Source organism: Typha latifolia, chromosome 1 (assembly GCF_019914945.1).
Source record: "Typha latifolia isolate L0001 chromosome 1, TyphaL0001v2, whole genome shotgun sequence".
Lineage (NCBI taxonomy): Eukaryota > Viridiplantae > Streptophyta > Magnoliopsida > Poales > Typhaceae > Typha > Typha latifolia.
In genome coordinates, this window is record NC_133086.1 from 19,277,818 (window position 1) to 19,294,458 (window position 16,641).

Below are 16,641 nucleotides of genomic sequence, written 5' to 3' on the forward strand. Positions count from 1 at the left end.
AAACGGTCAACGCGTTAAATTTAGTACTTCAGTCTTTTCTTTAATTAATTAGATCTCTTAGAGTAAGTAGGTTGTTGGACAACATTATAGCCAATCTTTGCTAAATAGAACGTGTTACGTGCTCACTGCTAAGAGATAATTTGGTTAGACATAGGGTGTTGAATGCGAATTAATTTTCCTATTTTTTTTATACCTAATATGTCTGTAAGAATATGATGATACCATCAAGGCTTCTTCTCTTTTGGGCTCATTGGATGCCTTCTTTTTATGCTTACCTTTCTCTTCCTCCGAGCTGCTGTCGAATTAGGAAGCGCCTTTGGCGAGGGACAATATCTTTTGCGGAATCCCATCCCAATCACACTAAATTCTCTTTTGTGCCTGCACTTGGATTGATGAGGTAAAAGAGAGTTGCAGGGGGGGGGGGAGGGGGGTGATTAGAGTTTGACTTGTAGAGTGTGCAGTGGACTCCACTGCACTCCCTTTTGCAAAATTCGACTCCAATCACTGAATTATCTATTTGGTTCTTGCACTTGGATCCATGGAGTAAAGATGATAAAGAGTTGATTAAAGCTTGACTGCCAGGTTTTTGGGTGGAGTCCACTCCTCATGCAAAGCTGCTGGATTTCATCTTTTGGTCTCTCTCCTTTAAAGGTAAAAGCTTTTCTTTTCTTTTTTTTCCTTTGAGCATTCCATTAGATTTGCTTTTTTGTAAAAACCTGGCTATTTTTAACCTGTCTTTGAAGCTTCACATCTTTTTTTTTTCTGTCTTTTAAGAAGGCAAAAGGAAGCGAGGAACTGTATCATAAAGCCAAATTTATTCCAATGATTAACGCGGGCAGGAGACAATTTATTCCAAAGCTTATCCTCAGTACGATGTTCATAATACCTATATATATATATACATACTCACAGTGAATGATTACTGGGGCAGCGAGTGGATCTTGCAATACTGGTAGTCCTTATACTTCTTGGTGTTATATTTTGCCGGGTTCTCGTTGTTAAGTAGCTGTGGAAGGGGACCAATAGCCATCTCTTCCGGGGGCTCAATGAACACTGGCCATGAAATCCTCACCTTTTCCTTGTTCAAAGTTGATCTATGAAGCACGCTCTTGTACTGCCCATTGCTTAATATCTGACGATAAACATAAAAGCAAACGATTATAAGCATTAGTTCTAGTGATGTTTCGTGTATACATGTTTGCAAAAATTACCTCTACTCCATTCATAAGACATGTTTATGCTATATATATATATATATATATATATATATATATTCTTTTTCCTTATGGTTTTTTATTTCGCTGAGATGGGAGAAGGAAACTTTAGTAAAGATTATAGAGCAACATAACACTCCAATGCTCAACTCAAATTAGTGGTACTTCATCTAATAATAGCTAAATATAAAATAAACAAATCAATACGTCAAATAAAACTAGATCTAACATTACCTGAATCTGATCGCCAATGTGGACGATAAGGGCATTTGGCAGGCACTCAGCATCGAGCCAGTGGTCATCTTTGAGGACTTGCAACCCAGAGACTTCATTAGGTAGGAGGACGGTGATCGCCGACATGTCGGTGTGGGGCGTCACGCCGAGAGCTAAGTCCGGCCGGGGGCACGGCGGGTAGTAATTAATTTTTAGCAGAAATTTTAGATCCTCGCCACCAGCTGCTTCCTTTAACGTATGCTTGTCCAGCCCAAGCCCAATTGAGAGGCTCTCAAATAGTTCATCCACAAGTCTCACCATGTATTTGGTGTATTCCTCGTTGGCCTTCCTATTTTTTGTGTTGCAGAGTTAATTTCCATGGTTAAAAGTGATCATAATAAAACGACAAAGTTTGTCATAATTAATTCATGAATTTATTAAGATCTAACTGCTAATTCAAGCAAGGATTTCATTGATCAAATGGAGACTATATATCATTGACCGCCGATCTTTTATACCCTTCTAAATACTCTTATTCTTTTTTATATACATTCCATTCAATTAAGAGTATCTATATATATTTTGTTTATTTAATTATTTTTTTAATTTATAGTTGTCAAAAAATAATCTAAAGGCTACCGATGCAAAATCCTTGAATTTTGAAGGGTATATAAGAATATTAGAGATTTAGAAAGGTACATACGCATATAATATATTTTAGAAGGGTGTACATACAAGTATAAAGTTTAGAAGGGTATATATTTAATAAGATATTTCATAAGGGTATACATGGAAAAAAAATTTAATTGGAATTATAAATTTAAAATAAGTAATTATTGATTGAACCCATTATATATAACATTTAATTTTTCAATTTTTTACGGGGCTTCCGTAATTTAACTATATTTAGTTTTAAAATTTACAATAATGATATTTAGTATATGTAAATTGTGTGCATTACGTTTTGTATTAATTACATAAAATATATACACTTGATTTTATATACTAAGTTAAAAAAATTAAATATAATTAAATTGTAAAAGCTCTAAATATATCAGATCTCTTCCAACACCGCTCTATTTTTTTAATCTTACAACATGGGCTTGGCGAAGAAACCCATACTCTGAGATCCACTTGTTCTGAAACTACATCGACCAAAATTAAATGGTCGCTTAAATTGGTACGCACGCCAAACGGCAAGGCACGTTCTAGTCCAGGGCGAAGTAGTTGAGTGATATTATTTAAAAACACGAGGTTCCATTCATTAAGAACAAGCTAACAAACTGCATGTAATAAGCCAGGTATGCTAGATCTTAAGAAGACCTTGACTTTGTCCTTTTAAACATACCAATTCATATATCTTCAACATGGATATATATTATTTTCTTCATTTTTAATTATTATTTTAGTTTTTTTTTTCAGCTAAATTTCATTTTTTTTAGTCTCTAATTGATCATGAATAATCTACACATATTTATTATCATATGTTTGGATTAGAGAGAATATGAGAGAAGAGAAAAGAAAAGAAAATGAGTGAAAAAAAATGAGAAGAGAAAATAAATTAGCCAAAGGTATACTGCTTTATATATATAAGAGAATGGAGAGAACAGGAGAGAAAGATTTCTCCTCTCTCTTATTCTATTCATAGATTCAATATAAATAAAGTAGAAGAGGAGATAGAGAGAGACGAGAACTGGCCTGTATGTAGGTGGCTTTGTAGGCCAGATAGCGTAGTTCACGAGAGCCGGCGGCCAAACAGTATGGAATAAGAAATCCAACCACTCCTTCCCTCTGTCCTTCTTAAACTGCGAGCCGTATCCCTCGAAACTCCCCGACCTCGGATCCGCCGCGTACGCCTCCTTCTCCTCCTGAGGCAGCTCGAAGAACTCCTTACCAACCTCCTGCAGCTCACGCATCACCGCCTCCGGTATCCCGTGGTTCACCACCTGGAACAGGCCCGACTCGCGGCTCGCCCCCGCCGCCGCACGAGCCACTGCTTCCCGGTCCAGCCAGCCAAAGTCCACCACCGGGATCTCGAAAACCGAGCCGGGGCACGTGCTGTTCACGGGCTGCTCGTGCTCCGGCATTATGAACTCCGGTGGTATCGTGCCCAGAGCCGCGCTTAGGGACGCAATGGCTTCTATTGTCTCGACCTCCATCTCTTTCGTTCCAAGTACAGCAGAGATATGCGTCTTAACGGAAGATATACATAGATATATAATATCTCTTATGGTGTGGACAATAAACTGATAGCTTAGTAATTGCGTGGCAGACTAGTAGGTTACAGACTCGTAGTTGTGGAGTATTCTTTTATTTTGCATGCGACGATTAAAATTTTTGGAGGGTAATTAAGATTAATTATATTGGGTCAGCCTCAGAAAAATGAGATCAGCATATTTTTCATGGCATTATAATAGAAATATTTTTATATTTCTATTATAAATTGTTTCTATTTCACTATTTTGATCCATTTGTCCTCGTTTTATTTTTTAAAATTTTTTTGACAACTCTATTTTTATTTAATAAAATATAAAAAAATGATGACATGTTCTTCAATCATATACAAACAAATATAATATTTTAAAAAGAAAACTCTTATTATGTGAGATAGGTGTGACAGACTAGGTGTGATTACTTTTTAAAATTTTAGTTTTCATCATTAGTGTCCTCCCTATTAATTTTTTTTAAAAAGGCACTAGAAAAACTACAGTAAAATTTTCGTTTCGTTTATCTCCTACTGCGACAATTTTTATTTGCTATTTTACTCGTATCTTTTTCACATAAATTATAATTAACGTTAGTTAATACATATTGGAAAGCTTATTCATGATCATCAATTCTCTATAATTTTATCTCTATTGAGTATTTTTAAATTCGACCGATTTAGATTTGATTAGTTCTCTATAATTTCATCTCTACTGAAAATTTAGAAATACTTATTAGAGATGAAGTTGTAAATAACTAAATAAACTTATCAACGCATATAAAATACCATCAATAAAATTTTTTATGAAAATAAATGACAAAAAGAGTGAAAAAAGTGTTTTATTTATATTTTTTTCGAATAAACTTAGATCAATATTATTTTATATGCATTAGAAAACTATTTAGTCTTTTATAATTTATCAATAGTGAGTATATTCATATTCAATTATTCTTATGAGTTAGGTCAGCTTAAAGAAAATGTCACTTTATTGAGTTACGTTGGTCACTATCGATAAGTTTAAACCAATGTAAAGTCTCTCTTTTTACCGATTTCTTAGTTTTTAAGTTATAATATTTAAATTAAATTTTAACTCAATGAGATGATCAAATTTAAAAATATTTATTAGATCAGAGTTCATATAGAAAAGATACGAGCAAAAGATTTAATTTTTATTTCTTTAGTTATAATATTTAAATGAATTTTAACTTACCAAAATGATGTAATTTAAAGATAATCATTAAAGATGATTTTATAGAAGAATAAATAAAAAACTTAATGCATATAAAATAATATTAATTAGAGTTGATACAAAAAAGATATAAACAAAATAGTTTTTTTTTTCATTTTTTTACTCATCCTTTTCATATATATATACTCTTTCAATAATATTTTGTATGCGTTTTAAAGGTTATTTAATTTCGTTTTATTTCTAATGAGTATCTTCAAATCTACCTTAGGGGTGGTGACCAATGTGACTCTGTATACCAACATATTTCTTTTGTTTTTAAGATAATATTTAATACTCATTAGAGAAATTATAGAGCACCGAATAAGATTATCATTCATAAAAATTCATAGGAACAAGATATAATAAAAAGAATGAATGAAAGATGATTTTATTTTTTAAATTAATAAATTTAAATTTAAATATCTGAAACAATCTAAATAAAAAATATTTAGACATATAAGATAATATTAAGTAAAATTTATATAAAAAAATAAGCTAAATAGTAAATAAAAATTATGGTAACAGGAAGATAAAGAAAATTTTAATACAATTTATTTTGAAGAAAAATAAGAATAAATAAGAAGAGCTTAAAAAATAATAACAACTATTCTCACAACTCCATCTCACCTAATAAAAAAAATTTCTCAAACACTATTATCACGAATTAATGAACATGCAAAATAAGATTGTCAGAAACTATTAAAATATTAAAGCGAAGGCAAATCGATCAAAATACAATAATATCAAAAGAATTTGCAATAAAAATATATATTAAACATATCTGGTGTTTTTTAAACAAAAGTCTCATATAAAAAGGGTAAAGCCAGATATATTTGAAAAGGAGCTACATAAATAGGTTGTCATGTAATCTAAACGATGCAATGATCCTACAAACAAAAACAGAATTCCAGACATCCAACTGCAGAAGGTAATAACTCATCCGTGCAATTCTTCCTGAAATTCTCAGGGTGCAGTCGGTAAAATTACAGCCCACTGCCCTCAAAACTTATTTCTTGATAATTTTAAATAACTATTATGACAATAGCTATCTTTACCTTTGAATGAGTTCCTCTCCCATTGCTTAGAGATGAGATGAATACCATCCCACAATAAAAAAAAAAATCAGCAACAAACGACTCTCTTCCAAAAAATACTACAATCCCATCTGTGATGGGCAGATAAATGTCAGAAAACTGCTGTTATTAACGCCCAAGAAATCAAGCGCCAGCTTCCAGCTGAGCAATCTCGGTGGCAGGAGCTGGAGTAACTCCACCTGTTGTTGGCCTGAAAATTTATCAACTCATCAGAAGTCGATCTTCAAAGATCACTACAACAAGATTTGTCCTCACAAACAACACAAGATTGCAGAAATACTTACAGGCCAACCATGACTTTGAAAGCATCATAAATTCCCCACTGTGCACCAGTCAAAGTACCAATCATGACAATACGCAGAGGAAGGCCTCGTGTAAAAAGACCCCAAAGACCAAGCTTTTTCACAGCCTAAGGAAACAGTGTACCTTTAGCATTATTAAGGAAGATATTGAAAAGAATGGGAGATATTGAGACGATGGAAGATATTTGAAAGAATGGGAGAAGGTGAAAGTAAACAAAACTTACATCACCAACAGTGGCACCTTTAGCATTATTAAGGAATGAGACAAGGTTGTCAGCTGGGTGTGAAACAATAGCACAGAAGACTCCAGCAACGTAACCACCAGCAAAACTGATTCCCAGCTGAAGATTTTTGCTGCATTGGTCTTTTGGTGTCGGAACAGCATATTTGTAAATCATCTCCACAATAGTCTCGAAAGATGCAAATTTCATCATGGTATCTGCATAGACGACCGAATTACAGGTGGAATGCGAATTAGGAAGGCAAGAACAATACTTGAATCATCAAAAAAAATAATGCAACAGGACCAGAACATCTTTTAACTCATTTGGCATCAGTGATCAGCAATAGAAATGAATTAGGAGCAGTTCCCTACTGCTTTTACACTAGAGAGAACTGGTATGCACCTAGGTACATAACAATGGAGGACTTCTATCAGAAGTAGAACCTATCTATTCTCACCTGATTTCCCAAAAAATAGAATGTCCACCTCATGAGTGTGACAGTGACTGCCATCCAGTAGGAAAAGTGCACTTATACTGATTTTGTTATATAACAATGGCATCCAACAGCATAATTTCAGTGTTATCAACTATATCAATGAGCTTCAGTATGTGCAGCCTTGGGAACTAAACCGAAAACTATCTCTAGTTGCTTACTTGGACTAATATAAGTAGAAAAAGTTTGCATGAAGACATATGCATGCCAAAATCAACTGTTGTTATGGAGTAATGCCCAAAAGAAAAGGAAAAAGAGCACTAAAAATATGATAATGTGGAATCACTGTAATAAGGGAAAAAAATAAAGTGGGTTTTCATTTTTAGCTGTCGAAAGCTTAAATCCAACTTTAGAGTTGAGAACACTTTGCAAGTTACTACTGCTATCCGTATTTAAAACACAGTAACTTGCAAAGGCTCCAGACACAATATATCAAATAAATAATAAATTTTAGTATTTTCTACATTTCAAAATCATCAACCACAAACCCGTTTGCTTTGCAGTCCCCACAGTCTATAAATTAGGGTAGGATCAGGCATGCTTTGTAATGTAAATTTGTGTGTTGACCACTTCATTGGAGTGCAACTCCATTTATATTAACTGGAGAAGACTCAAGCAGAGAGGAGGATTGCTATATGCACATATAAAATCTCGAAAACCACAGTAAGATTTCAAGAAGAACTATGTGCATTACAGAAATATTGAATGTAATCAACAGATAGATACAAAAACAATGTTTTCCATCACAAGATTGACACTAAGATCCCGGTTGCTTCACAGTTCTCCACAATCTATAAATTAGGGTATGATCAGGCATGCTTTGCACATCAGTATGTCGACCACATCATTGGAGTGCAACTCCACTTATATTAACTGGAGAAGACTCAAGCAGAGAGGAGGATTGCTATATGCACATATAAAATCTCAAAAACCACAACTAGATTTCAAGAAGAACTATGTGCATTACAGAAGTAGTGAATGCAATCAAAGGACAGATACAAAAACAATATTTTATGTCACATTGACATTAATGATAATTTGTCACTATCTGACGTACATAAAACTGTAACACAAATGCAGAGGATAAGTCAATATTTATATATTATTATCTAATCAGGCAACATACATCAAATTTACTAAGTATGCTTCTGCTAATAGCCTACACAAGGTAAAATAATATTAGATAAATGATAGCTAAAGATACGTAGTATGGCAATTCAGTAATCTGAAAAGAAGAGTTGCACAGTGTGGTATTCCACTAATGTGAATAGAGGGTGCACTTACAAGGAATCTGACGACCCCAGAGAGGAACCAATCCTTTATATAGTCTGTATTCAAAACATTATGATTAAAAGTCATTGAGTGTCACAAAAAGGGAGTACCAGTTGAGAAAGATAATCAAGGATTGAATGATACCCCAGATAGCCCTCAGATCTGACAAACTTCGGAAGCCCATCACTTAAGCCTCTAGCAAAGCCAGGCTGTGTCTGCACGCGCACCTTCACAGCTTCCATGGGGCAGAGAGCTACATCAGCAATGACTTCAGCAGATGCGGATCCAGCAAGATAGATCAAGGTCTTGTACTTGGCAGCATACTCAGGTCCAGCAATATCTGAGTAATACTTCTTGAAGAACTCATAGAACCCAAATTTGCATGCCCCTTGTGCACTGTAACCAAGCAGGGTAGGCACCCAACCCCGGAAGAATCCCCTGACACCTTGCTCTTTGAGCAGGACACCAAATCCTGACGTGATGCTCTTGTACTTGGCCGGGTCAATCTGGAAATTCCGGAAGAAACTTCAGGCTAGGATAATCATTTTATTAAACCAAATCCATTCGACTAATATACCTAACTACAACTAATATTAGCCTGTCACCTTTTTTATCGGAAGAAACTCTTCATAAAGGAACTATTCATGTGCATATATACGAGCATAATCACAACACAAGTTCCAGATAAACTCTCAAGTTCGCAGAACTCAGGCATAATAAAAGAACAAATCAAGTGAATTGATCAGTAACGATTACCAAACAAGGTGAACAAACATGAGATTAAATACATTGATTCAGAACTTCTGCAGAAGGTCAGATTGAAAAGATTAATAAAATTTTCTAGCTAAGGTTATGGATGAACAATATTAGAGTACAGAAGATGAAACTCTAATTCTTATTCTTGCACACCTACTCGTTACTAAAAGATATGTTCTATGTACAAATTGATCTACCAAAATGCTGCAAACAAGAAAGGGAAACTTCACCGACGGCTCTAGAAAAACAAAAATGAACAGGAAAAAATCGATACAGGAGAAATCGCGCGGATCCGGGGAAAACCCCTTAGAAAACCTTAGAAAAATGGATCAGTATTAACATCCATCTCCAAATCGCACCAAACAAAGAAATTACTGAACCATGTCTCCAGATCTCATCCACAAGCAAACAGATCTCGCTCACCTGCATGTTACACTTCACGAGATCGAGCGGCGTGACAGACATGTGCGTGAGTCCGCAGCTCGCGATCCCTCCTGCAGTGCAGGCGGCGTAGAACGCAGGCGAATACATCTCAATCTTTCCGGGCTCATTTGGAGCCTGGATGAGGAAAGATCCGGCCCGAGAACGGCCGCCGACTGGCGAAGGAGAAGTCGTCGCCGGCGATCTAGCACTATGGGTCAAGATGCTCTCCATTCCCAGAGTCCTGGTGGCCGAGGACGAGTAGAGGAAGCTCGGAAGCAGAGATTGGCGAGATTTCTCGGAGAGTTCCATCGCAGAGGAGAAGATGAGATCGATATCGTTCTTTTGGTACTAGCTTTAAACTTGGGGTCTGGAAAGTAGAGGAGGAGATGGAAGAAGGGAGAGAGGACCAATAAAGGGGCTCTCCCTTCTCCTTGACGAATAACGTAGCGGTGAAGGCGGCTTCCGGCTGTTTAGGGCAATCGCGTTGCTATTAATAGAAAAGGGAAGGAAGGAAATGCCCTTAGTTGAGTAGAAAATAACTGCGTACTAATTGGGAAGGGCATTTCGTAATTATGATGATCCAGTGGTGGTAAGGTTGGAATATGAGATATTTTATACTAGGTCTCCCCTCGTTTCGCTCGCCGAATGTGTGTGTCCCGGTTCGAGTCCTTTTTGGAGGCCAATCATGGGACCACATGGATGGTCTTCCTTGGCTGTATCAATCAAACGGCTACGATCGCCTAGCGATACACGTGATTAAATCGCTCTTTTTAATATGTTTGTATTGGTTCCACGTTTTTTATAATTAAGACTAAATATAGGTTGGACAAAGGGCTAACAATCCTTTCTAAATGCAGAGTCACTTAGGCTCCGCTGAGCTTTTTAGCTATCTAGTCTAGGCTGAGCTTTTCAAGCTATATGCGTTGTCGAACAATTGTTCCAAATCAAATGCAGTCAAGACTTGCTTTAAGTCGTTATGCTACTGAGCCGTTCCTTTAAGCTAACTGCATTGCTAAGCGATCAATTGAATCGAACCAAACCATTAAATATTTTTTTCACAATATTATTTGGATTAGAGTTAAATCCATGACATCTTTGATTATATAAACGCTAGGAAACAAATGGAGTTCGACAGCTTCACCTCCTAAAGAAAGAAAGATTCCAATTTCCGATCAAATGGCGCAAGTCTTCCCTATATATTGATATTCCCACGCTAAGCGTGGTGCGATGTCTGATCCGTCTCGTTCCGAAGAGGCGCTGCATCGAGCTAGACGCCAAGTCTGACACGTCTCTGCTTACTTTGTGGAGGCCTCTCTAAGCTATTCTTATTGGGCTTTTTGGACTTGAATCGTGTTTAGTTTATCCAAGGTTTCACTTAACCAGGCGGAAGCTGGACATTCGTGCAATATAGATGTAGGCCCATAAATCTCGAGTCCTACCATGATATGTACAAGTATCATGTCACTATAGTAAGTATAATATGAGGACAGAGTCCAATTTAAAAACCTTACTTTAACCGGCACAAGCAACGAAAATCCTTCCTCGTATAGCAAAACGCCAAAGCCCAGAGCCCCAGACGCTAAAAGGATCAACGAAAAGACGGGTAAACTCCAGCCGCCCGATCCATTTGGTGGGTATACGTGTCGACGATCCACACAATTCCACTTCTCTTTCGAAGCCGATCGCTATAAAGCTACTTCTCACTCTCGTTCCATTCGTATTCGTAACCGAGAGAGAGAGAGAGAGAGAGAGAGAGAGAGAGAGAGAGGAGATGGAGAAGTGGGCGGGATACGGCGACGGAGAATATAAGCTCCGGTGGTGGGAGGGGATGAACCCAGAGTTACTGGCGTTAATATTCGTGCGCATCCTACCGGCCGATGAGATGGTGAGGACGGTGCCGTTCGTGTGCAAGGGGTGGCGGGAGGCAGTGGCGGGGCCGTACTGCTGGGCCGACATCGACGTGGAGGCGTGGTGCCGCCGCGTAAATCGCTCTGATGTCATCGATTCCGTCGTCCGGCGGCTCGTCCGGCGGTCGAGGGGTTCGGTCCGGCGCCTCTCCGCCTACCTCGTCGGCAACTCCGGCTTCGCATTCGCCGCTGTCTCGTAGTCTTCGTCTCGTCTTACTCTTATTCTTATTATTTATTTTAATGGGTTTATTCTTTTGTTGGTATCCGTATGTTAGATGGTCTCTGTTTTGGTTGTTAATCCCTTCAGTGGCGATAGGAGAAGAGATTCTTACGGTGTGTTGGTGTATGGAAGACGTCTCTATGTTTCTTGCTGCGCTTTTTCTCTTTAAAGTTTATTCGCTTTTATGTTTTGTGTTGTTACTGTTCTAGCGAAGTTGTTGTTATTGTTTTAGATTTTTGTCCTACTTTTTTAATTGAAAAAATCTGTGTTCTGTTTCTGTGTTTCTCAAATATATATCCATGGTTTTTCTTTTGCATTTTCCTTTTCTTTGTTTTAATAATATTTAATGGATGTTTTTTTGTTATATGTGAGGGTGGTGTTATGGTATTTTGTTGGTCATGTTTCCATTTGATGGTTTATTAGATTTGCTTGATGCTCTCGTTGTTTCTCTCTGATGCTTCTTTGAGTATGGTTATGGTTTACTCCATATGTGTGCCTCTATTTATTATCTCGTTCATTCCTTCGTGAAGGTATTGGTTACTTCATTCGATTTTATTCAATTTTGTGGTGTAATCTTTATAAAGATTTACTCTAGTTTCTTTCATGGTACCTTTTATCATCTCCCCGTAATTTTTATCCTCAGATGTTTATTAGCAAATGGCAGATATTTCTTTTCTAGTTATGTTGTTTAGAAATTTTCATACCAACTATATAATAGTTCAAACTAATTCATGGGCATTAGTTGTTGGAATTCCATTAAGTTAGCAGAGTCTGGAGGTTAGACATAGAGACCATTAATTGCAACCTTCATTCCTTGGAAGCTTGGCATATGCCACTCGTTTTGTTTTGGTTGTATTAGTTATTTGTGAAGACTATGTCTAGAACTTTTAATTTACTATATAGCTCTTGTTCTTTATCTTCATTCTTTCTCCTAGCCATATAATAAGATGATAAGTTTAAAATGGTAAGAAGTCAAAATGGCTGAGTTTATCCATCTAAGCACGGTTGAGAAAGGAGAATGTATAGAGTAGGCTATGGGAAGTTGGTTTTATCTGTTGCATCATGATGCCTCTCTGCAAAGAATTCGTTAATTTCCATTCTTTTGAAGTGAAATTAAGAATTTATTTTTAGTATAGGCTACAGTTCTCTCTACTGGACAATCTTCCTCAGATTGAAATGAAAGTAAACAAAATAGTAGTTCAGTTTAGCAATGCTCCCTCCACCCTCATGCATCAACAGATACTCGGTTCTTCTTTCTGACTCTTGGTTGAGGTCAATCCATTCGCACAGTATGTTTATTTCAATAAAGTTAACTTTCTCGTATTTGCCTTTTCAAACTTTAGCATGTTTAAGAATTTATTCTATCCTAGGTTCTCTAGAAAGTTACAATTCCTAAAAGATTAATCAGAGACTCAGAGCAGTGATCGAGTTCTAAGTTTTCCATTTCCCAAGCTGTTTTTGCATCTAACATAATGGTTTCTATTAGTTGAGCTTTTAAAGATGGTGATTCTACATTGTTCCAGAGCAGGAGACCTGAGTTCAAATCTCATCGTGCATATGTGTCATTTAAATAAGAATGACCTACGCCTTTAGTAGCTTGAACTTTTTCAGAACTTCATGCATATTTGTTTTACATTCTAATGTTGTCGTCAACTAATTAGAAAATTCATAAATGTTCTCTTGTTATTTTATAACTTTAGATATTCTTTACTTACTAAGTTATGAGTCTGGATGAACTCTTTCCTGCATAAAGGATTTTAAGGCGCTAGCTTTACTGACACAGTTTGAAGTTCAGATCACATTTTTAACCTTGCATGTCTGGAATTTGGATTTTAATTGCGTTCGACATCATTGGCTTCTTTGAAGATGCATGTATAAAAATTTGTTTCCCCACTCTTCTGTTGCTATTGTGGCACTTCTTCTAACCATGTCCTTTCCTAGAAATCATTTATCGTGCATATCGTCACATCTAGAAGAATTTGGTGTAACTTTATATTTTGTTATATTAGACTTCCTCATCATATTTCTTCAGAAAGTAAATAGGAATGAATATGGGGTTGCTCACAAGGGAAGTTTGCTACAATAAGTATAGATATACTGGTGATTTTTGGTGATCTCTAACGAGAAACAACCATAGATGAAACTGGAGTTTATTTCCTAGGCAGTATTTTTGTAATTAACGTTCTGATCTGCCGGTTTGTGGTTATAATATTCTGTTTTGATGCCATTTGTTATAAGAAACTTTTTCTAGAAATAAAGAGGTTGATCCTAGGGGTTAATGTTAATCTTGCAGATCGTCACAGTTGACTGTTATCATGACTTGAACTGAATCGCTTATCTCATTATATTATATTTAGTAGAGTGTAAATTTTAAGTTTTGAAAAGGAGAGTGCTTAATATGAATAAGATATCTTAGTTCAACAGTAGATATCTTATTTTATTTTCAGAATACTACATTCAAACAGTAATGCTAATTGCGTCTTGTTATTTGGTCTATTAATTTACTGCTGCTTTCTAAAATATAATTATAATGCTTTATTTCTTGGAACATGTTTGAATTGTTGAGCAGAGACCTTGGATGTCTTCTCTATTATTTTTCATGTTGCCGGGCCTTCCTGTCACATAGTCTCAAGTCTTAACATTAAGAGTATGGTTTCTGAACAGATACTGTGTAGTTAACTCTCTTGTTAACTAAGCATGAGCTTGTTTAGCATATCTATAAAATTTTGTTGTAGAAACTTTTAGTGGTTAAATTACAATAAATATCTGTATATTTTTCATTTATTGGAACAATTCGTGTACGATAATAATGTATGTGACTCCATATTGTGAATGCACATTAACCATTTGGTGAATCTTCTCGCCTCTTATTGTGCTAGCTATAGAATAAATTCTTACTGTCCATGACTATCTTCGGCACCTTTTTTAACCATTATATACCATAACTTGTTTATGTCAGTTCCTTCTGTTTTCTAAGATTTTGAACTTGTTTCTTGTTGCAGTGCCAGCTTTCTTAATGTCCTTCAGATTCCAATGAGTGATGTAACTGACCAAATAGTGGAGAAATACGCTGAATTCCTTTCACATCTAACAGTTCTGGACATCAGTTACTGTCTCAAGATAACCTCCACAGGCATTGAAATACTAGGGAGGCATTGCAAGACATTGGTTCAGCTGAGGAGAAACATGCCTCCACCAGATCCATGCCTGGATAACAATGCAGTTGCCAAGGTAGATGAAGACGAGGCAATGGCTGTAGCTAACTCCATGCCTAAGCTAGAAATTCTTGAGCTCGCCTACGGTCGCTTCAGCGACCGAGGGCTCGACGCCATCCTCACCAAGTGCACTGCTCTCCACGTCCTTGACATACGTGGATGCTGGAACGCTAAGGTGGAAGGCAATGTTGAGCAGAAATGTGATTTACTCCGGTCCTTCAGATATCCTTGGGAAGACGAGTATGAGGATCAGGATTACTCAACCAGTGAAGACGGCAACAATGGTTGACAGCCCTCCGCTGTTTGATGTGGATACTACTGATGAATCTGAAGTTAACTAGCCACTTCCATGCAGTTCGATTTCTTTTGTCAATTGTATCAGTAACTTAAAGCTTAAACTAAAGGTACCTGATTTCTGTGATACAGAAGGAATCTTTTCTTCTAGGTGCTAATATATGTATATATATATATTACTGCTGAGGTATCTCTGCTCTTATAGTCTTATTAGTGCTAACATTTGACAAGAAAGATTATACGGACAAACCCATCCTTTATATGTGCATTACCATATACTGTTTGTTTCTACTGATAACGTGACTAAATTAAACATACACTGGAAAGCCAGAGAGAAATTTCTACGTTGATTGATCTATGTTATCTTCTTTGCAAGTTGCATCTTTCGAGCTTTAACTAGATGCATTAGTTATTCAATTGATGCAGCCCCTTATGCAGAAAGTCAATGCTCTAAGTGCCACTTGGTCGATGTAATGGTCCTTATTGTATCATGCCATTTGTTCGAGTTTTCGATCAATATACATCTTCCCAGCTAGGATTGCTTCAAAGTAGGCGAATTAGAAATTTATTTACATTAATAGATGACTCAAAATTCACATAGATACCATGTATCAAATATTAAATAGAGTAGCTTTCATGAACAGAGATTTTATTTAAATGTAGAGTAGACTTTATATTTGGAGTCCAGCATTCCAAGTAATTTCTGGAGACAATTAATTTTGCATTTAAATTTTGAAATAAATTGACGCCCCAAAAAATAAAATAATCAACTCCTCAAATTTATATATCGTATCATCATGCATCCGTGCGGTACTAGATTGTCCACAAGTCTATAGTTCACGCCTGCAGCAAGGCTCCTATTACGTACTTGCTTGTAGTTTTCTTCGTCTCTCCGGAACAATATCAAACCGTACACCATGTAACTTAATTATTATCAGATGTCAACACGTTTACTCGCACTTAACTTAACTGGTACGGTTAATGGACTGGGACTGCGAATGAACTCATAGCAGGCTGCTAAGCAAAGACTTGGCAAAGTTAAGTACTCAATTTGTTAGTCTTAAATGAGTAGGTGTGATACATTATATAAACTTCTTGCCTCCATCCGTGCTCTCGTGTCTAAGTACCTTGATATGAGTACTAATTCACGTCCCTCATAAAAATATTCCCTCAAATAAAATCACAATTCACGCGATCAAGAATGGTGATAAAAATAGAAGTAGATAAGGGAGAGATTCAAAGAAAAGGAGCAAGCCAAGATATATCTATTTAATTATTACGTTTACTTACTTATTTGATCATTTAAAGATGTTTCCCGGCAGTTAATTGTTAGTTGTATATAGTGGGCAATATTAAACTATTGACTCTTTATCATTTCATCAAAGCATGTAGGGGTGATACGTGGAACTGAAAACTACAGAGGATTTAAGAAATATAGAGAACTCATGAAGTGGAAATTTAAAATAATATTCATAACTAAAAAGCATTTAAGGTATATAAATTAATATATTTTTTTCAAGTCATACCTCCTACTCTATCTGAACCTTTTAAGATCTACTTAATCTTATCTTTTTAACACA

General features: G+C 36.2%; 3 protein-coding genes and 1 long non-coding RNA gene across 4 annotated transcripts; 2 read left to right on the forward strand and 2 right to left on the reverse strand.

Moving 5' to 3' along the window:
- Positions 1–220: 220 nt before the first annotated feature.
- Positions 221–1,121, forward strand: LOC140780654 (uncharacterized). The gene is made up of 2 exons (XR_012107548.1): positions 221–651; positions 775–1,121. It is a non-coding gene; the product is annotated as an uncharacterized lncRNA (long non-coding RNA).
- Positions 797–3,650, reverse strand: LOC140780653 (flavonol synthase 1-like). The gene is made up of 3 exons (XM_073126346.1): positions 3,126–3,650; positions 1,449–1,776; positions 797–1,132 (listed from the first exon to the last, which is right to left on the reverse strand). Exons 1-3 carry the CDS (start codon positions 3,584–3,586, stop codon positions 920–922), a joined length of 1,002 nt encoding a protein of 333 aa, XP_072982447.1. The 5' UTR covers positions 3,587–3,650; the 3' UTR covers positions 797–919.
- Positions 3,651–5,781: 2,131 nt separating this feature from the next.
- Positions 5,782–9,929, reverse strand: LOC140780651 (mitochondrial phosphate carrier protein 3, mitochondrial-like). Its single transcript, XM_073126344.1, has 6 exons — positions 9,426–9,929; positions 8,391–8,752; positions 8,259–8,302; positions 6,482–6,696; positions 6,240–6,364; positions 5,782–6,145 (listed from the first exon to the last, which is right to left on the reverse strand). The coding sequence occupies exons 1-6, from the start codon at positions 9,732–9,734 to the stop codon at positions 6,079–6,081; spliced, it is 1,122 nt and encodes a 373-aa protein (XP_072982445.1). The 5' UTR covers positions 9,735–9,929; the 3' UTR covers positions 5,782–6,078.
- A 1,246-nt stretch (positions 9,930–11,175) lies between these two features.
- LOC140798104 (F-box protein FBW2-like) lies at positions 11,176–15,195 on the forward strand. The gene is made up of 2 exons (XM_073151844.1): positions 11,176–11,528; positions 14,555–15,195. The coding sequence occupies exons 1-2, from the start codon at positions 11,197–11,199 to the stop codon at positions 15,054–15,056; spliced, it is 834 nt and encodes a 277-aa protein (XP_073007945.1). The 5' UTR covers positions 11,176–11,196; the 3' UTR covers positions 15,057–15,195.
- The last annotated feature ends 1,446 nt before the right edge of the window (positions 15,196–16,641 follow it).